Source organism: Zootermopsis nevadensis, unplaced genomic scaffold, assembly GCF_977971745.1.
Source record: "Zootermopsis nevadensis isolate Lab colony 2312 unplaced genomic scaffold, Znev_1.0 Znev_ptg000002l, whole genome shotgun sequence".
Lineage (NCBI taxonomy): Eukaryota > Metazoa > Arthropoda > Insecta > Blattodea > Termopsidae > Zootermopsis > Zootermopsis nevadensis.
This window is the reverse complement of record NW_028259134.1, coordinates 20,026,131-20,048,460: the sequence shown is the minus strand read 5'-3', so window position 1 is coordinate 20,048,460 and position 22,330 is coordinate 20,026,131. Positions and strand designations below refer to the sequence as shown.

General features: G+C 39.0%; 1 protein-coding gene across 37 annotated transcripts in view; it reads right to left on the bottom strand.

The window, feature by feature from the left end:
• LOC110835217 (bromodomain-containing protein 3) overlaps positions 1 to 22,330 on the bottom strand; it is a 90,605-nt gene that overhangs the window by 21,009 nt on the left and 47,266 nt on the right. For 13 of the 37 annotated variants that reach the window (XM_087355634.1, XM_087355621.1, XM_087355586.1 and 10 more), the window contains 16 exons: positions 21,774 to 21,822; positions 18,858 to 18,917; positions 17,426 to 17,470; positions 14,081 to 14,308; positions 13,788 to 13,982; positions 13,312 to 13,692; positions 13,080 to 13,184; positions 12,817 to 12,954; positions 12,596 to 12,730; positions 12,329 to 12,406; positions 8,581 to 8,676; positions 8,186 to 8,287; positions 6,449 to 6,594; positions 5,522 to 5,681; positions 4,162 to 4,702; positions 3,324 to 3,494 (listed from right to left, as the gene is read on the bottom strand). In XM_087355634.1, coding sequence (XP_087211760.1) covers positions 3,324 to 3,494; positions 4,162 to 4,702; positions 5,522 to 5,681; positions 6,449 to 6,594; positions 8,186 to 8,287; positions 8,581 to 8,676; positions 12,329 to 12,406; positions 12,596 to 12,730; positions 12,817 to 12,954; positions 13,080 to 13,184; positions 13,312 to 13,692; positions 13,788 to 13,982; positions 14,081 to 14,308; positions 17,426 to 17,470; positions 18,858 to 18,917; positions 21,774 to 21,822 — 2,630 coding nt within the window. Of the gene's footprint in view, positions 1 to 3,323; positions 3,495 to 4,161; positions 4,703 to 5,521; positions 5,682 to 6,448; positions 6,595 to 8,185; positions 8,288 to 8,580; positions 8,677 to 12,328; positions 12,407 to 12,595; positions 12,731 to 12,816; positions 12,955 to 13,079; positions 13,185 to 13,311; positions 13,693 to 13,787; positions 13,983 to 14,080; positions 14,324 to 17,425; positions 17,471 to 18,857; positions 18,918 to 21,773; positions 21,823 to 22,330 lie in introns of all 37 variants that reach the window. The other 24 variants (XM_087355728.1, XM_087355707.1, XM_087355679.1 and 21 more) reach the window with 10 other exon arrangements.

Below are 22,330 nucleotides of genomic sequence, written 5' to 3'. Positions count from 1 at the left end.
GGACAAAAATTGTAATTTATGTGCATCAACTAGGGTTAAATGAAGCAAGGTAATGGCTTGAACATGCACTCAAAATTATGATGGGAAACATCTAGGAAATAACATAAGACTGGGAAGATAATGAGAGAACGATATTTAAATAAATCTTGGGGACTTAATAAGTAGTAGAAATGTGATAAAGACTGATGAAGGTGGCAGGCTTTGGTATTAGTTGCAATAAACCTCTGGGCTTACTTGTAGGAGTGAGTTACTTAAAGACTAATTTGTTTTGAAACAAATGTGCCAAGTCTGGGATACTCCCTCTCCTTACATACAATGCAAACTCCATCACTGACACAAAAGAAGAAACATGACTTTTGACTTTCTCTTACTAGTCAATCCATAAATCTTCAACACAAAACACTGCAGTCAGAAAACTGCCCATATACTGTTTGTTATTAAATACAAGGACCCACAGTAGGGTGCAAGTTACTATGCCCCATCATATTTCATCAATCTTTGCATAATATAGAATATGCCTTTGCTGTTAACACAGTTCTTTCTGCAACATTTCTAACAAGACCATCAGTAAGTCAGGAAGTAAAGTTTGTAAAAATATAAATTCATAATTTTCAATATGGTACAATTGAAATAACACTAGGAGGTGGAGCAAGAACAAAGACACTCTTACAATTTCATAAAACAATGGCTATATGGACCCTAATTAAACAATAAATCAGCCAAACTGAAAAAAGCTGAAATAGGGTTCCTAAGGAGTGTTGCAGGTTACAGGAGAAGTGACTATCAGAAACAAAGAAAATAGACAAAACAGTTTAATATCCACCACATGGAAAGAAAATGCGACCTTTTACAGTCTTTAGAACAAACCATCATTTCATGAATTGTATGATTTTAACAGAGAGACTAATGAATTAATGTTTTTGCCAGTGATGATGACCTCTTGAGTTTGAAACGTGTTTGGCACAAAGTGTTATTTAAAGTGTAAACAGTTTTGTTTGTATGCATGATTTTATATGGAAAGGATGAAAGATTTTACCAGTCTCCACCAAAAGGTGAAAAGAGCCAGAAGATCAAATTATGAGTTCAACCTTGGAGATGGACGTCTACCAAGATTGATCCTTCAGGTTAACAACAAAGGGTGTGTGTGATCCAAATAGGACTGCTTTTTACTTCTCCTCTTTCTGATGACTATTCTTCTTCTTTGACAGCCACAAAAGGCCTAATTTTTCTTCCTTCCTTTCATAACAACCCAGCCTTCGTCTCTAACAGCTTCCATAGGGCACTTCCTTGCTCCCATTGCCCAGAGGAAAAGTATCTAAAATGTAACTTTAATACTTTGTGACACTTATCAATCCGACAAAAATTCAAGTATTACCACCACTTGGGGGGGGGGGGGGGGAGATTGGCCTAGTGCCTCTAAACCCACAACTGGCTTTTGGACCCTGCCTGCAGGTATCCAGTACAAGTATTGTGGGACAGAATTCTGAATACCTCCTATGTGCTAGCTATTCACTAGAACACCAACAAAGTAAAAATCTAAGAAGATTAATAGGACACGACTAAGTTTTAAATATAAACAAACAGGGCCAGCCTTTTTACATTAAATCAGAGTCATTTAAATTGAAACATCAGAAAGGTGATTCTTATAAGCATGAATTAGAGTAATTTCAATATTTCACTTAGAAATTTGTGGTTAACTATAAACCTGATTTACTTAGTTAGTCAATAGCTCTCAGACTATACAATATCAAATAACAGGAAAATCAGTAAAGAACATGGAAATAATTGTGACATAACTTAAAATATTATCCCAACACTTTTCTGGGATGGCTGAGGAAGACCATGAAAAAGCTTGACCAGAATTTCCAGTTTCTGAGACACGATTAGAAACTAGATGAAGATGGGAGATTAATATAAAATGGACCTTAAGGAAAAGGGGTGGGTGTTCACTGGTTTCATCTAGGTCAGGATATGAACTGCAGTCTCATGTATACACAGCATAGGTACTCCTTGCACAATTTTCAAAATTCAATACTGGTATCTGGCACATGATACAGCTTCAAATTATTTTTGTGCATATGTGTGTGTGCAAACCACAACAAGTCTTCCTTTATCTTCACTCTACCTATAGACTGTACCTCATTAATGCCGATCACGTTTAATGCTTCAGCACTAGCCACATCAACTACCTACAAATTCCTGGGACTACAAAAAATATTACAAGTGTAAATATCACAGAACACTATGAACACATGACAACAATCATTCTGTACCACCACCTGTTTGTTAGCTTTGTGTGCGTGGTTCTCTGCCTCTTACACATGTGCCACCATTCAGATGATGCATCCAACCAGCAACTACACCAACAATCTTCAAAAGTATAATTTTATTGTTCTAAGAGGTAGGTTCTGTATCAAATCAATCTAATAATTCAGCCGTCATCTGCATGGTGCAAGAGCACAACTCATTCACCCAAACACATTCCTCAAAAACATCACTCGTGTTCTACTGTCACTTACATAGCAAACATGTTGTAGCATACATACTTAAACATAAAAATATTTATAGCAAGACTAAACAGAATCTGTGCTTGTCATGTTGGTGTAATTGACCTACCCTTATCACACAATACCATCCACAAAATAATATTTATACAAATTAAAACAGACTGCACATAACCGATATTCGAGACCTACAACAAAACATCCCTCTGATTTCTTGACTAGACTGCTTAGATTTCTCGAACCTAAAAAGGAGCTCGATACCAAATAGCATTTAAAGCCCGAAAGTCTCAAAAAGGAAGACATAAAAAAACTGAATGAAATGCACTGTATATCCCCCACCCTAAATGTTTGCATAGTGTCTCTCCAAAGAAAGCGTCGTTTTGCTGCTCTCCAGCTGGACTTCTGGTAGTGAGGCAGAGGGCTGACTAGATTTTTAATATTCACTGCACAGCACACGTTGTTACGATTCCCGTGCCAATCACCTTCCACCTGTAGAAAGACCAACATCTAAGCCCGAATCTTCCACACTATCACATAATTACTGTTCCGCACTACGCAAAGTATCCACTGTTACATTTACGCACAGACAACACGACAATGGAGAGACACAACGCAAACAACAAAGCTCTCACATACCCCTTACTGAAGCCTGCCTTAACCAATCCAGAAATGCTACCACATGCAAGGTCAACTACTCCCCCACCCCCATGCTCAACAGAACCACACACACCAAATAGCATTCCAGTGAAACCAGCTGCTGCACCAGCTGATCAGCACTGAGATACTACACGTTGGTGTGTCGTTAGTAACGAAACTTACAGTATGGCTTACGTGGCTTTTTCCTAAGACAGGATGCAACATACGACTCCAGTTCCCGTAGTGTTGATGGCTTCAGCGTCTCAAAATCAATCTCAATCTCATCTGGGTTCGAATCCCTCAAAGAAGGTTCTCGAGACTGAATGATGTGCACCACTCTTCCTAGTTTGTCACCTACAAGAGAATTGGGTTCACATTATTGTAGACTAGCACGTAACTGATAAAATCAAAACAGTTAGTGAGCATGCCACCCATTCAACACGCAATTAAACAGATATGGGCTCAGTCCTAGTAAAGAACCATCCCTACAGCACTACACTGCATCCTTATGTAACTTCAACCAAACCTGAATAATCTAGATTTAACTTTTCTCTTTGCAATAATGCAAGTGAACATTAAGCTCAGGATAATGTTTAACCTCCAGAAACTCAAAAAGTAAAACTGGGATCTGAGAAAAGAGAAATATTACAGTAACCACATCATACTTTTCCAAAACACACCTGTTAAAACAAAATAGACTTCAGTTTGTTACTACCACTTCCTCCACAACACACCTTTATACTGCCATGACTTCCACACAATGAACAGCTAAAATACGGAACTTTCGAGGAAGGAAACTTGCTATTAAAGAAAAATAAGAAATTAACTTTACAAGTTTTTAAATTAATGCTACACTGTTAGATGCATCTGTATTATGCTGCACCTATAGAGAACTATAAAACTTAACCTCTGAGGCTAAGAAAGTAGACTTCGTGTAGTTCAAAGACATTTGTGAGATGGAAGAACAAAGCAGTTGTCAAATGTTCAAAGCATGGCATTCCATGATGATGGGTGAACTAACCTGGCAGTTTATTAATATCAAGGCTGAGCTGCCTCTTCTCATCGTATGACATGGGCTTGGCATTGTCCTCATCCTCTGAATCAAACTGCATTGGTGGCGGTACCACAGAGTTCTTCTTCTTACTGCCAGCCGACCTTGAATTGGCTTTAGGCCGCTTGGGTTGTGTATTTGCCCCTGCTGCTTTTCCAGCACCTCGAGCTGTTTTGTTTTTAGTGTTCTTTGCACCAGTGGTGGTGGTGGTGGCAGCTGGCTGTGCGGGAGGGCCTGCCAGGGCAGCATGATGAGCACCACCAGATTGTTTTGCACTCACATTATGATGCAAGTCTGTTGGCAGCTTTACATCCCCTGCCCCTAATGCAACACTCGCAATGCTAGCACCTACAGTGTCATTCACCACTGAAGAACGCACTTCTTTCACACTACTTAAATGTTTCTCTGGTTTCTTCTTCTTCTTTTTCTCCTTTTCCTCTTTCTTCTTCTTGCCTCGTTTCACTGTACTTTCTTCTACCAACTTTCTCATCTGATCCTGCATGGCCTTCAGCTGAGGAGGGAATAAGAAAACAGGTAACACTAAAAATAAATTATATTCAATCCAATCACAGCTACCAGCATGTCTTTCAACTGTAATATTGAGAAATCCAAACCACTGAAATTTCTGATAAAACACTACAAACAATTATCAGACAATATTCAATATAGAGCACCAGTTACATATAACGCACTAATTATCAGTAGTTCTAAAACAAATATACAATATTCGTAACACAAGCAAAACACTATCTTGTTACTGGATCGTTGTCTTTACTTGCAGTAATGCTGTAACAATAACTGAAATTCCAAGTTTCTTCTTAAAACATACTTCTTACAATCTTACATTCTCTGTCTCTAAATGATGGAATATTCCCTTCCTAGTAATATCTCCCTCAGAAAATTGTCGTGTGTTTTATAATATAACCACATTACTCGCTACTGTCCATTTCCTCCACTATAAAATACACCTTGGCTCAGTCAATACTAGTGACTATAATATATATCGTGTCCACATAGTAATTTAACACAAACCTGCAGTTTAAGATTTCTAACACAACGTTTCACTGTTAAACACACACGGTCAAAAATTTCTGATGTGGCATTGTGTTTAGTACCTGTTAGTACAAATCTGTGGTCCAGAAATCAGAAGATCTTGACAGTACAATATGGTTGCAAAACATTCCTAACATCCAAACACAGCCAAGCTGCAGTGGGATTTGATAATTTCCAGTCAGGTCTGAATGTGGCGTTTTTCTGCTAAATGCACCTTCAATACGACGATTCAAAATGAAATCTCTATTATGCCAATATTACCAACTTCCAGTCTTACCTGTTCCTGGAGGAGAGCCAGTTTCCGCACACGCTCTGCTTCAGAATCATCTGACTCAGAGTCGGAACTTGTACTTGATTCTGACCCTGATGTGCTGGATGTGGTGGACTTCTCCAGAGCCATGGCTCCACCCAGAGGCTCATCAGGTATTTTTGCATACCTACTCAACATCATAAACACTGACTTCAAACCTTTATACAATATAGCAACAAAACCCTGAAAATCTGAGTCACTAGTACCAACCCACCAATAGACAATCTTAAGCAGTTCACATCTTCACACAACACAGTTCTCTAATATGCACTTTACTTCATTCTCCCATCTCTATCTCTCAAGTAGCTACTTTCCAAGAGATTTAAATGTGAACACTTGTCATGCCCCCCCCCCCCCCCCCCCCCCCCCATCAAACTTCAAAACCAACCAACTCCACTATTCTATAAACACAACATGCGGTCTATCATCCTGCAATTTCTTACATTCCCCATTTCCTATCAACTCTCTTGGATCCAATATTTCTCCCAGCCAAAGTCACTACATTTACTCCACATACTGAACCTAGAAATTATCTTGACATAAATATGGTAAGTTTTAATTTTAGTGGTTATTCAAGACTGACCCTCTACCAAACACTAATGGGGTGACCAAATCAAGGAAGATGAATTTGGTGGGACATTCAGTGCAAATGATGACATGCATACAGAATTTTGGTTGGAAAGCCTGAAGAGAAGCGACCACTTGGAAGACCTAGGCACAAGGAGAATAATAGTCAAATTGATCTTATGAAAATTGGGCTCAGGAGCACTGATTGGATTCATACGGCACAGGATAGACAAATGGTGTGTGGCCAATTTCTTGATTAGCTGTACACACTGTTAACATTCTATGGAAAGACTGCTCCACGGAGTTAGGTAGTTAATCAATACTGACCTCATCTCAAACACATCCTGCAGCTTCCGCGCCATAGCCACCACATCATGGTCAGGAGGGTTGTACTTGTAGCAGTTTGTGAATATTAATCTCACATCTGCTGCAAACTCCCCAGCTGTCTTGTATTCCCGGCTATCCATCTTTTGCTATAAACAGTTCCTGGCTTAATAATTATTTGAAACCAAAGCTCGCCTAAATAATATTTACAAATTCAATTCCTACCACAAATAAAACACAACACTTCTCCATTACAAATCAGCTAGTTAATGCTGTTAAAGGACATAATCCCTATTTATAAAATGAGTAGTAGAAAGGGAAAACATGTGGGCAGAGCGGGAATAACAAGCACGCAAACATCTCAATATGCCAAAAACTGTACACTGCTCTTTTCTTTGGACACAACTCTCCTCATTATGGGATAAAACTCAAATCCATGAGCACATTTAACCACAAGTATTATGGGTGAAATAACGTTCCATCTCTTGTTCTCATAGCCTACTTTAAACTTCCCTCTATATGGAGTTACTGAGAGCACTACACAACCCATGGACTTCATTTCATCAACACAAAAAATATGAAACCAACACAAACATCAAAATATTAAGAAGTCTGTAAGAAAATACTGTTCAAAGCTTCAGACATTATTGTCAATAAGACTGAACAAACAAGTTGTCATACTGTACAATTAAACATGTCTTATGAATGCTTAACAACATGAATTATTTGAATAACAGCAGATTGGACAAATGAAATTGCATGAAGTAACGAGAGATTGCCCTTGAATAGAAACTGGTAGGAGTGCAGGGCTGAAAACTTTTAGACACAAGCTTATCTTCAGCAATAGTCTGCACAGGCAAATGACAAATATAAAGGCAAACTAAGTTATTATTGAAGTTTTTTTTGTTTTTTTGGGGGGGAACGGAAAAAAAATCCACCACCCTTCACCCAATGAACATAAACAGCAGTTCAACAGTTTGTCAAAAACCAATAGTATTCTGAGAAGCAACCGTCAAAGTTGGAGCACACTCTCTGTTTCAGTCTCTACATACAGCTCTCTCATTTTATCACCTGACAACCAAACATATCACATAACTACTCTACCACTATACTTAGGACAGGATTAAGCGCTGGACGCAACATGGCTATTGTTTAAATCTAGATGTCACCATTAATTAACGAAGGAAACCACTTATAATTTCCAGTAATAATCGAGTACATACAGAAGCTACATAAAACTGCATTTTTAATAAAACAATGATACACCTGAACACGCACTTAATTCATCACTGCAACCATTATGTAGGACAGTTAGGGCAGGCACATGAAACATGAACATATGAGCAGCAGGCTTGTGGGTTGTCACACACCAATACTAATCTGGTGAATAATAGCATAACTTGGTGCACAATTTTATTCACCATTTTATTTTCTTCTTAAAATAAAAGTCTGACAAATATACACACAATACTTACATTTTCAGTTTCTGTAACTGAAAATATAAAAACTATTAATAAAATAAACTGCTGTTACAACTTCAGGACTGTTTCTCATCTTGAGATAATTAGTTCATAATTGTTTCTTAGGCAGTATGACCTGTGAAACGTTGGTTAACATCGACCAGACTACACAGCGCAACAACCCAGAAGACAGAAATCTTCAAACAAACTTCAGCTGAGGCACTGGTAAAACTGCTGCTCAATGCAATCTGTAAATCAAAATACAGAACATAGCACCCACCTTTACTGTTCCGAGATCCATGGGTTTCTTGATGATGTCATGGTAATCGTGTAACCCCAGAAGTTCCGCATCCACCGGCTTATAAAAGGGCCACGCGTAACCCTAAACAAATGTACATCAATATAAGAAAAACTTACATTCACTAACCTTCATGAGCAGATCCCAAATCTCGGTAGCACAGCACAAATGTCAAGCCCACAGTCTATTAACAAACAGTTTAGTGTTGTGCCATTGTCATAGAGAAATTCGTTTCCCAGTATGTGACCAGAATAAAAAGTTATGAGCCTATTACATTTCACTTGAATGTGTGGTCATAGCATAAATGAAAGGATCGCAGCACATCTCCTGACAATGTAAATAGCAGAATCTGAATGAAGAAAGAAATTAATACTAACCGAATGCTTCTTGGAGAAGAGTTCCTTTAGGATTTCATTGCACGCTTTAAGAGAATCATTTAACTTGTCCTTCGGTTTTCCACCACTGGGCGGAGGCTGGAAAAGTAAAACATATTGACTGACAATGTGCGCAAATCACAACACACAGCTAACACATGCATATGAGGGGTGGGAGGTCAATGCTAACAAAAATGTACCTTCAACAAATCCAAATATGTGGTAAAATTTAAAAACTGGATACCTTCCCCACAGGTTGAGATTTTCACTACTGATCCTACATTTTGGTCAAATCTGTACCTTTGGTGTCCACTGAGGTATTTATACTGAAACTAAATTTGCTCCAAAAATGTTCATATAGTTACATTCTACAAAACAAAAAACTTAACTACAACACATAGTACGAAAATATTATATGCATTGAGAAACAGAAAGCCAATGTCAATGTATCATTTTTCACTTCTTGCATCATGAGACAATAGTATGTACTGTAATTGTTTCTCATACTGTATCACATTCGAAAACTAACCATAAAAAGTCACAATAAAGATTCCCAAAACAACTTTCACATATTAATAGGTAATTACGAGGGTCGCTCATTAAGTAATGCCCCACATTTTTTTCCTCAGAACATATTTATTCAAGATGGCTCAAATTTAGTGACAATATAAATCAATGTTTCCTTTACACATACTATTTTTCCACATAGTCCCCATCAACTTGTACGGTTTTACGCCAGCGTGGAACAAGTGCATGCATGCCTTGCCGGTACCAGCTCTTGTCCTGTGCACGTAGCCATGTCCTCACTGCTTGAATCACGTTCTCGTCATCTTCAAATCTTGTTCCGCGGATAGCATCTTTAAGTGGCCCAAAGAGATGGAAGTCGGAGGGTGCCAGATCTGGACTGTAGGGTGGATGGGGTAGCACCGTCCAACCCAATTTGGTGATTTCTTCCCGGGTTCTCAGACTTGTGTGAGGGCGTGCATTGTCGTGCAGGAGCAAAATTTCTGCTGGATGCTTGTGAGGCCAAACTCGTCGAAAACGCTTCTTGAGGGTTTTCAGGGTCCTGATGTACGCGTCTGAATTGATGGTCGCACCTCTTGGCATCACATCCACAAGAATGACCCCATCACTGTCCCAAAAGACAGTCATCATGACTTTTCCGGCGGAGGGAGTTGTCTTGAATTTCTTCTTTCTCGGTGATTGAGGATGATGCCACTCCATTGACTGCCTTTTTGTCTCTGGCTCAAAGTGGTGTATCCAGGTTTCGTCACCTGTAATGATCCGGGACAGAAAGACCTCTCCCTCAGCATCAAAACGCTCCAACAATTCAGAAGAAATCGTTTTCCTTTGAATCCTGTGGTCTGCTGTGAGACTTCGTGGAACCCATCTTGCGCACACCTTCGAATATGCGAGAGCCTGGATAATTGCAATCACACTTCCATTGCTGACTGAAAGCTGTTGGGCCAATTGTCGAGTTGTGATGCGCCGATCCTCACGAATAATGGCATCCGCGCGGTTCAACATGTCTGGAGTGGTGGCTGTGGCAGGACGCCCAGAGCGCGGCAGATCACGGAGCTCGGTTTCTTCACTTCCTGAAGCTTTAACTCTCTTAGCCCAGCGACCAACGGTGCTCCTATCGACTGCACAGCTTCCATACACAGCACACAAACGTTTATGAATGTTCACCACCGTTTCTTTTTCAGCAACAAGGAATTCAATTACAGCTCGTTGCTTGTAACGAGAGTCGTTCACAGACGCCATTTTAACAGTTCACTACAGCTCCGCTATCGGTTGGAATCATTTGAAACTCCGTACACGAACGCGGGAAACATCAAATCTCAAGCATGTAAAAGTACACTTTTCTATCTTCATTATTGGCTGAGAAAAAAAATGTGGGGCATTACTTAATGAGCGACCCTCGTACTTGACCACTTTTAAAAATAAAGGCAAAAGATGTTCTTTCTTACTGGATCTTAGTTTTTTCTCTCTCTCTTAACTTAAAATACAGGAATGAAACACATGAAAGAATCCCCAACATGGATTAATAAATACACCTTCCCCTATCATAAAACAGTATACATTTCTCAAGGTTTCTCAAAAGTGGTTTATTTAACAATGGTGATTCAATTGCAGAGACATTATAGCACTGAATGTGATCTGAAGATGACCTCAAATGGTATAGTAGATAGCCATGGTCTATATGAAAATACTACTCCATCATTTGCCTAGAGAGAAAGAAAAAGAAAAACCCCAGCCAGAATAGCCAACTACCACAACCAAGATATAAAATAAGTACATTCTAAATACAAATACAGTATAGAACATACAATTACTCTACACTGCTTAGATGTGTGGACCACCGTCATACAACAGCTACACACATTGGGCCAAATATCTCGTAAAATAATGAAGTTCACAGGACAGAGAAACGTTAACTGAACCATTGCACCGACTAAATGAAGCTCACTTTTGATGGACGAAATATGCATAACATGATTTTAATCATAAAATTTGGAGGAGGAAAACTGGGAGACCAAAGCATAGATGTAAGAAATGTAAATATGGTGCGAGAGTGCAGGCAGAGAATTTTTTTTATTAACTGCTCAACTATCAGCTGGTCAGGAAGTGGTCTGCTCTATGAGAAAGTGACTTAGTAACCAATTCGTTTCAGAAGTGACACAGTATGCTCCGTAAACTTACAATTATGTAACCATGTGCAAATTTGTAATCATAAAAAAATGTGGATAATTATGGATAAGAATTTGGAAGGAACTTTTAAATTAACTAAAGCTGAGAACTATCTGACTATAATCTGCCAAGTACTACTTATGCAGTCAATTAACTCAATACAGTATCGAGAGACTACAGAACTGTTAAAACATATCAACATCACTGTACAAAGTGCACAAAGACATTGTGACTGATTACATGGGAGGAAGGAAATGACAAATGTGTCCATTACTTTTTTAGAAAAGGTCAGCAGTGCACTTGTATTAGAACATATGTATAGAGATCGCAGTAGTTTTTTGCCGGTGAAATTTTCAAGGGGAAGGCTAGGAGAGAAGCACTTGTACGGTAGTACAATGTTTCATCTGCCTCCAGGAAGGACGAGGAGCTTATCGAACTGAAAGCCCAAACAAAAGAAATACACTGACCGTGCCACCTCAGGCACGCAGAGTAGGCCCATCCGCCAGCTTCTCCACCGGCCAAAAACTATTGTGCCGACTATACAAGAATTAAACAATTCACACACAGTATGTTGTACATGGTGATGCTTGGTTAAAATTGGCACCAGGTCACTTAATAAATGTTAAAATATATAACATGATGTGTATGTATATTTATATATATGTATATATACACATACATATACATACACACACACACATGCACGTACGCGCGCACACATGTATATAATAAAATTAAGACAAAATTAGGTATTCGAAACTTATTCTATGGAAATGTAGCAATAACTGGCATGTATCCTGTATAACAGAGCATGCAGTGATAACAGTTAAATGTAGTACAGTGCAGTAAAAATTGTGGTACACTGCTGATGGGATAATAATCATTCAAACAAGTACCACATAAATGTTACTGTACAAGTGTACTTCGAAGATGACCATTATTTTATGTTTACAGATTCTAGTCCAAGTCAGACCTCATAAAACATCTCTAAATGAACTTCCATACAACAAATGCAATATGAAGTTTTGGTAGGAGGAAAGTTAAATATGTGTCCACGTACCTGGCTGCTCAGCCCAGAGGACATGAGGGGTAGTGCTGCCTGGTGGAATGGGAGACCATCCTCCGTCTGCCGTTGAGGCTGCAATGGGATCACACCACCCAACTCTAACTACTTCATCATAAAAGTAAGAATCATCATGAGCTAAGCCAGGTGGCCTCATGCAGTTAGTGTCCACCAATCTTTTCTACACTACTACAGCTAACAAGCAGAAAGCAGAGTACACAGCTATATATACTCCACAAGATAACAAATAAAAAGTGTAAGAACCTTCTTAATCTGTCGTCCTGACTCTCTCCGTGTTGAGATCTTGGCAGATTTTGATTCCATAGGTGTAAATGGTGGGTCAAAAGAATTTGCAGTTGGTGTTGTAGTGTCAGCCTTTCTTTTCACCCCCTTTTTCACCTAGAAAGTCAGGAGTATTAATGTTGCCATCCATAATAAGACATCCGGTAAATTTATGTCTTCCTGAGTTATAAAGAGTACCTTACCTTGGCAGGCTGAGCAGGAGGTATGACTGGGGGTGGCACACTCTGACTATGTACTGTGCCTGCAGGAGGTGGCTGGCCATCCACTGTCTGTGACATAAGGGCTGGCTGCGCATGATAGCCTCCTGTTGGTGGAGCAACCTGTAACAAGCAAATCACTCTAACCTACTCAAACCAAAATCACAACAGACAGGCATCCAAGGAAACTTTCCTCTTCCCAACACACAATATTCAGAAGAATTCCCATACATAAAGAATGTACATACATTTTTGGACCATCGACTCCCCAACCGTTGGATTTTGTGTGCTGGATCCATTCCCTTGTCCCCATGGTCACCCAACTTCATTCCAGTGGACTTCTTCCAATAGGGCTACATGAAAGACATTCTTTATTAGGATAACAACATGACCCCTGACTACAATAATTGCACAAGTGTCCACATTCCTTGGATGCCTGCACACACAACACAAGGTCTGGACGCAGATCTGCCCACTTACCTGTTGTGGGAGTGAATTGTGTGTGCCATGTGAAAGGGACCCAGATCCAGGAGTGGGAACAGTGGTGGTGGCAGTACTCCCCGGCACTGTGGTCGGAGGCTGCGTGCCAAGAGGGAGGTGACCAGAACCCGTCGTCGTGGCAATAGGAGCTGCGGGGGATGACTGAACCACTGAGCTAGGAGATGCGCCAACAGCATTGGGGACACTCGATGTCACTGCACCACCACCACCACCACCACCACCGCTGCTGCTGCTACTGGATGATGGGCGTCCACGTTGCCCACTACCTGAACCCCCCAAGTTGCTGCGGCCTTTCTTCCCCTTTGGACCTTTTGGAGGAGGTGGGTCCAGCTCAACCTCTTCTTTGAACATGCCAGCCACCTTGACAGTCATAAAGCAAAATCACAATCACATTATAATACTAGTCCCTCAAAGTGTATCATGTTCTCAAAGTATTGTACCTTGTGCATTCTTACCTTTGTGAGGAACAATTTCTCCAAGGTCTGCGCCATGACAACAACATCCTCACCAGGCTTGTTGTATACATAGCAATTTGTGAACATCGTGTTTAAATCCTGAATGCATTCCTTGGCACTCCAATAATAGTTGTTTTCCAAACGTTTCTTTATTGTACCAAGATCCATTGGTTGTTTAATAATTTTATGATAATCCTACAAGATAAAAGAAAATTCCAATCACAAGTTATATTAATTTCTTGTAAGTACAAAGCAACAAATTAATCAACATTGAAAAAAAAAATGTCACTCACAGGCAAGTTCAATTTCTTGGCATCCACTGGCTGGTGAAAGGGCCAAGCAAACTGATGTTTCCACAATGGCTTCAGGACAAACTTCTGCAAGAACTGGATCTGATTGGTGACACGGCCTGGACGGTCCGGCTGTGGGACCACAGGTGGTTGCACCACCCCATTAATAGGCTCTACGTGAGGCTCTTCCCGTGGGGGCGGTTCCCTTACTTCTAGCTTTCCTCCCGTCTCCTGCACAAAGCCACTCTCAAAATGTACCCTATATAAAACTGTCCAGCAACTGCCCAATCACAAACCAAACTTGTTTCCAAATGCTGTTACATTACTGATAGGAATGGGACAAATGAGTTACCTATCATCATCCCAAAAATGTCTTACAAAGAGTGGATGTGTTTAGACACTTCTAGTCAGATGACTCAAATGGCCATAAAGAAAGTATATGCACATTTAAAACTTCAATAACAGTATATGTTCTGTACCAGGTAACTTCTTACACATGTGAATAATTACCAACTGTTAACAGAAAACCCCCTACCATGACAATATTAAAGTTGTCACAATAAACACTTAAATGCTAATAGTTTTGTCTCAATACACAACGCAAGCTTTACAGTTCAAATGCAAACAGATGCTTATATATGAAATACACTTAAGGCTTCAAAGCATATTTAAAAAGGCAAGGAGGTTGTGAATAGAATGAAGTTATCTAAACACTGACAAAAAATGGCACTGATTGAGGATGAGACCATTAACTAAACACCCAACAATGAGCTAAAATCAAACCACACAACTATCATGCAACCAAATTTGGGACCAGGCACAAATCAAGTTAGTCTATGACAGGATGAAAGCTGTGCTGCCATGTTAATTGCATCTAAACCATATTTCAAGCAAACTATTCGACTTCTGGTAGCGGCTCAAAACAAAAGTGGCTTGTGCTTTCCCCAGTCTGACAGTTGCATATCCCCCACCCACAGATAAGAAACACCACTACCAATATACAAGAGTGGAACTGTTCTTCTAATATCACCTGTCCATACCAGAAGTTTAAATGCCCCCCCCCCCATTGGCAAAAATATTAATGCACAATTACTACAGTGAAGCCCCTCATTCATAATACTCATCTAGGAAAGGCCAAAGAAAGCTCCAAACAGCATAAAAATGGAAATAATTTAAGAAGAAATTAACAAATACAGATTTGTATTTATCATGGGAAAATAGACCTGAAGAAGACAGCTAATCTTAACCACATCAGCAAGAAAGAGGGCTGAGATTAATACAATATCAGTGCACAATATACATAATGAGAAAATCACCAAACGAAAAATGTTAGCCGATTGTCACAGGTGTGGCACCTCAACCACAGATCGACACACAAAAAAGTTAACTGAAGTCCGTGTATTCTGACACCATGCAGTCTTGTAGGTAGTATGTTTCAGAATAACAAATTGCCTCCATGTCACCCTGAAGATGGAGGTTATACAGGCTTCTGAAACACTCGTAACCACCCACAAGACCATACAGCTCAACCCAGAAGACCACGGATGACGTTTCCACCACTGTGAGAATTTCAATCACACAAAAATCACAAAAGGCTACAGTCTGACCAATGGCAGAATAGTAAATGACAGTATGGGGCCTGTTTGCAGTTCAGACCACTGAGAAAGTGCCACTACTGACTTACACAGCTCTGAAATTAAGTAAACATAATCCGAATGCTCAACAGATGCAAACAGTACAAAAGCTTGTAAGCAGCTGGCAGCAGATAGCTAACTAAAATTTTAAAAATAATAATAAAAAAATAAACATTTTTTTTTAAAAAAGTATACCAGGATGATAAATATTTTCTTTTCCATGGATTCTCCATTTGGCAATCAAGACAATTCATTATCAAATCCCAATACTCAGCAGCAGCATAATGGATCAATAAATTCATTTACAATTTCTTTTAGAAAAGACATCAATGTAAAATCCAATGATAATTTATGTGAGATTAGAAAAAATCAACTGTATCAGAAAGGCAAACATGGTAGAATATACTCAAATATACACTGCAAATTATTTTTATCCAGTTCTGCGTGCGCACAAAGACCAAAAATACCATGTTGCCATCACAAATTCTGACATTTTTATTCCAAATTTAAACAACTTGCAGGAAAGAATCTAAAAGAGACACATCCCTTCCACAGCGCTAGACATTTACAGTCCCTGAAACCTGTTAGAGACGCTTGACACGCCCTATACTTCTGAATAATGCCTTAAAAATGAAGAGGCCCAACACAATTCAAGTTTGGGTACCAAACTGCCAGTGAAATTCTCAACTGCTGTTATTATACGTCTTCCTCCCAAATGATATCACATCATCATTACAGCATTATGAAGGTCACAACCACAGACTGCATGGTCACCATCCACATCTACCAACTTTCTTCTCAATCATTGCTAATGAAATTTCTTGCACTCCATCACATTCTGCCTGCTGACATCTTGCTTTGACCCATGAACTGCACATAACCTTATGAATGGGATGGCTCCAACAGTACAGGCATTCATTTGTTTACAAATGGTATTCATTCCTACAAAAAGCCAGCTGTTTCATACTCCTTGTGAAGTCAGAAATAACCTTCTAGCAGCCACAAGTGCCTTCACAAAAACAATGCATTTTGGACTAAAATACAGAATACACCATCAAAATCAAACTATTTTAACAACCCACAAACAAACCCATCAGTTTTCATGCATTATTTACTTAGAAAAATCTCTGAAAGGACTGAGAAAGCCTACAAGATTTAAAGCAAATCAATGAATGGAAACCTACACAGCTTTTTACAAACATATAGTATATACAAGAAGTAAATATGTACTTTTATTTCAGGCTTCAAAAGCCCAACCAAACCTCAAAAATCAAATTAACATGGTGACAGAATGATAAGAACAATGTCAGATGAAATTCTGCTTAACAAATTGTAGAAAATTCAAATTTTCTTAGAAGTTTTAGCAGGAATTTCATACAAAACTAGGAAAATAGAAAGCCATGCAAATATGGGGTTTCACTGCTAAGTCTAAAATTATGTTACAATACTGTCTTGGCCAATGGTGTTGGCCTAGGTCCTTATAATCAGAGCCATGTGTCCATAGCATATCCTATATACAATTTTTCAGGTAAGACAAGTACCACATTCATTCAACCTATGAAACTATCATAACAGATCTCTGAAAAGACACAACACTTTATTCCTGGAAAATAATAATAATATGGATCTACTTCCCAGTTATGTAGTTAATTTTGAGCACAGTGACAGCAGAATGAAGGAAGCATGCAGTCAAACCCCCCACCACAATCCTCACCTTATTCATTGCACACAGCCTGTTCTCCCTGTCCTTAGTAGCAGACTGCAATATCAGAAACATTCACTTCAACATAAGCAACTTCCTTTCACAAAAATAAGAACTTGTTGTACATGCTCCAACTTCACTTACACAAAAAATTACACATGAACCGGCCCAAAATCCACACTGTTCCATGTGACTGCTTGTATTTAACATGTCGGAACATCATAAAAACACCAACTAATTTAAACTACTATTTGACTATGATCCTACATAAAACACAACTACTTCTTCAGATCTGGAGAGAATCAGGTAATTCTGAGTCCCAATAAACACAGAATCAAGTATTTGATAGAACTGTGTAACAGCAAAAATAACACAGGACCTTGAGTACACAGAAATTGAAAATGCACTAGTTCGTAGGTCCTGAGTGTGGTGATGCTGATAGATCAGTTCCTTACGAGATTCCACGGAATAAATATCAGCTCTGGGTAATCATAACAACTATAACAAACACGCACCTAAAATACTGTATCAGTTTATAGTTGCTAAATATATTTCCATTGTTTCTCTGCTGTAATGCAAGTTATAGTGAATTTAATGCATATATTGCGTCTATTAATTTAAATTAGTGTACAGAAAAAAGGTGAGTTATGGGAAAGACATACATAGTAACACCAAAGAAATTATATGGAATATTTATAAGAAGCAGACAGTGATAAAGCTACAAATTTCAACCAAATACCATACACAGCTTGTAAGACCACAGGTATTTCATGATTGCCCCCATAAAATCCGAGAGGAGAAAAAAATCATACCATACAAAACACAGATTTACCTTTTGAACTTGCCCTTCTTTCTTACCTCAGGTTAGAAAGCATCACACACAACAGACATTGATGAGTTTGTTAAGGCTGCTCTAAAGAGCATATATGATTCTCATAGAACAGAAAAGGCGAGAATGATGATATGACTACATAAGAAAGAAGAAAGTCCAACTCAGTTTGAAAGGAGTAACTAGCATTCAAAAATTAATCTGCAAGTTTCACTTTCAATGGTAAAGAACCCAGGACAAAAATGCTAATGGAACATCACAATGTGAGGGCACTGACTACCAGATACAGTTAAATACAAAGAAGGAAGGCCCACCACTTACACAGCTGAGACATCCACAGCAGTTACATGGTACCTCACAACTTGAAAGATGGCAGTGGTAAATTTGTTCACTTAGCTCTCACCTTATCACCAAATCCTACTGTCATTACAGACTTGACTTCATATCATGTTCAACTGCCCAACTTCAGCTTCAACAAAGACAAAGATGCAGAAATGCAGATGCAAAGAAGTGATTTTCATCATGAAACATTCAATTCACAATGACAGTACTAAAACCCAAACTTTATAAACTGCTAACAAAATACAAACCCCAAGACGCAAAAAAATGACTCACTTCTGGTGACTTTTGGCAATTTTGTGCTGTGCCTCCCCACCAACTGTCCAGACTTGAACCCTGTGGAAATGGTATGAACACAGTAAAGAAATGAGTGTGTCAAATGAAAGTACATGAACAATGCCATGCGACTGGCATAAGAGAAATTAAACTCAGTTATAGCAAACAACCGGGCCTTTTGCTGAATATGTAGTACGCCAAGAATGTCCAGCAACCAAGGTGGTTACTGACACATACTAACAAAATTATCATAAGCAGAGAAGAAACTAAAAGTACCAGCTAAAATTCAGACATTTCTTAGGGCAAGATGGGTGTCCAGGAGCTCTTTTCATCTTCAAACTTGGTGCAGGAAATGGTCAGCAGGACTGTTTCAAACATTGGAATGTTTCATTACTGTGCATTGCTATGTATTGTTATTATTGTTATTCAAGTACCACTGCTTCAATTGAATTCATTACTGTTATAAAGTAAAGAACAAGCAGTTTTCGGCAATGTTACTGACACACACAGTATAACTAGCTTCAGTACTTGGCAATACCAACGACACCATTTCACCCCTCCCCTTGCTCATATTTCAGATGCTGTAGCTTTGTGTGCAAAGCTGACGGCCATGTCCAAACTAAAAGTGACTGATGTACATCCAGCTTCAGGTAACAATACACAAATCCAGAATTAAGTCGTATGCCAATACGCCCACCACAAAGAAATCTTCATTACAAGAGGAATTATTTTCTAACCAGTCTTCAGGGCAGAAAAAAGTAAAGCAGCATTTCTAAAACTTCATGTGCACATAAAATCACAATTCAATACCTCATTGCACAACAAATCACATCACTGCAAAATCATGTTTTTACAGAACGTATGCCCATACTATTTAATCTTCGTAACTAAACACTTTGAGAAATGAAATAAATGGGAAGTGACAGTGTTCTCTACAAGACTGAATGAGTATCCTGAAAAGTGCAGTACCTAAGGCATACAAATAAGTATGAATATAATGGGAGAAACAATTTCAAAAATAAAACAGTGGTACAAGGAGATGATGACAGGCTGGACAAGATCTCACTGCTATTAGAAGAGTGATGTATTATTAAACACACAGAAATCTGGCTTAAATCAAATTGTCATGGCATGCAAACACCACCTGAGTGCAATGATACAGAACTGACCCAAACTCTCATACCCCAACACGTTCACCAACCTCAAGTACTTAAACAGTTACAACATGAAGAAACCAGTCCCACCAATAAAGACTACCTCTGCAATATTCATACCTCTTACTTCAAATACAAGCTTCCATCTGCCCCACATAAATCTAGTACTATTACGTGATTGAAAGCAAATCTACCATTAAAAAATCATCTTGCAAAATACTAATCATAATCCAAAAGAAAGAAGAAGCACGAGAAACCGCACAACTTCTCTGTGATGTGTTTATGACAGTATCAAAATATATGCTGGATAAATGTGCCAGAAATCAGAATTCCTTCACCAAATAATACACAAGGTGTCCTCTGCACAATTCAGGAATGCTTTAGTCTACAACTGTTCCAGTCTACCTGGGTACTGTTGAAAGATGCCCATCTTCTGGGTTGTAGCACCACATAGTCTGGCAGAAGGCACCAAGTACCTCTGAAATATTGGTAACCAGACTACATAGTGCTAAAACCAGGAGACAGCCATCTTCATATTCACTGCTGTGAGAACCTCAAAGCCTACCTGGGTACTGATATTGATTGCAAAGCATTGAGCACATGAGATCCTTCATTACAAACCCAATAAAATACTGATGCTATATGCTCACAGCTTTCAGCAATTACTTCAGAAAAAATTATTCGACGTGATGGGGAACACTTGTAGAAAGAAGCTACATAAACATCTACACTCTTTACAATGCTATATTAAAAAGGGTAGCAGCGATGTTGCTAGAGTGCAGGAGCGAGTGACAGGTGTAATTATACAGTGGGCCCTCAATGTCTGTTGACTTCCCAGTATGTAATTTCTCATATTTACCATTCACTACTAACACTATCTACTGTCATGATGCCACTTGCCTCGTAAGGCATGCATGTAACTTCAGTACTTGAATATATGATGCACATTGTATGAATGAATGCATATAAGGAAGAGGGAAAATGTCTAGGTGAGATTTCCAGCTGACTGGCTGAAACGTTGCCAGTGCATTGAGGAATACCAGAACCACCAGCAAAGGGGCAGTCATCAAAAGCACCAGCCTTATGGGGCACTGCCTTACACATCCTGTTACAGGAACACGTATGCAGGTCACAGAGGAAGAGGAAGGAAAGCTCATACTGGTGCCCTGAATGCAAGAAGGCTCTTTGTATCTCGCCGTGCTCCGAGATTCCATCATACATAGTTTAATTTAAGCAATATGTCACGATAAAGAGGGTTTAGGTACACCAAGAAACTTTAAATTCACTGAAAAAGAATTTAGTGTTGTTAAGTGTGTAAATGAAGTTACATATTTCAACAGTATACAGTATCAAATTATTTGTATAAAATGCCTCAGAAATTACCCAGTACAGGTTACACCTTGGAAGGTCATAATCCCCACTCAAACCAGTCAACAAAGGATATCAAGGGACCAAAGTACATTATAACATATAATCAGCACCCCTGTTTTTTCCCCTCTGCAAATGCATACATAAATGTCTTTCTTGGCATACTTTCATGGCTAGCAGCATAAATTAGCAATTAAATCACAATTCCTGTCATTGACCATACTGATAATATGTGAGACAAAATTCAATCAAAACTACACATTCCATGTTAATGCAAATTTTTAAAAAATCTGAGGTAATGACTAGACACAGTTAATGTTTATCTTTTCTGTGTACACCCTTTAAAATGTTGGTATTTCCATAAACATACACAAATAAAAGCAATGGTACTCACTGTGTTATTCTGGGATATGGGCTCAACTTGCTGCATTTCGTGCTCACTCCTGAAACAAAATCAAACACCCACAATTTATTCACTATACAACAAAGCTTTAAACTCTCAATAACAAGGAAAAACAAATTCTTAGGGGAAGGAAGGAACAAGTTTATGATCTTCAAGCAGATGTCCCTGATGACGGAGGCAGTATGACCTCTGAAACGTTGGTTAACATCGACCAGACTACACAGCGCAACAACCCAGAAGACGGAAATCTTCTTTATTATTCCTTGCAATTGCAATTATGTTAGATTGCTAGTGATATTTTTGGGAAGAACTTTCTACTGCAGTCGCCAAACTTCTCGTGAACCACGCTCGCTAGTTCCTGGGCCACCCTGGTTTAAACATGATCAGGTAGACTCAGAGGGGCCTGGTGTTGCAGTAGCCATTTCAAAAATGCTGACTGTTGTGGATGGACCATTTTAATAAATTCTCAATCCTCACTAAGAATATCTCTGCTGTACCTTCCTTGGTGCTTTACCTCCATTATTACCACTACTCTCGTTAAATCCTCG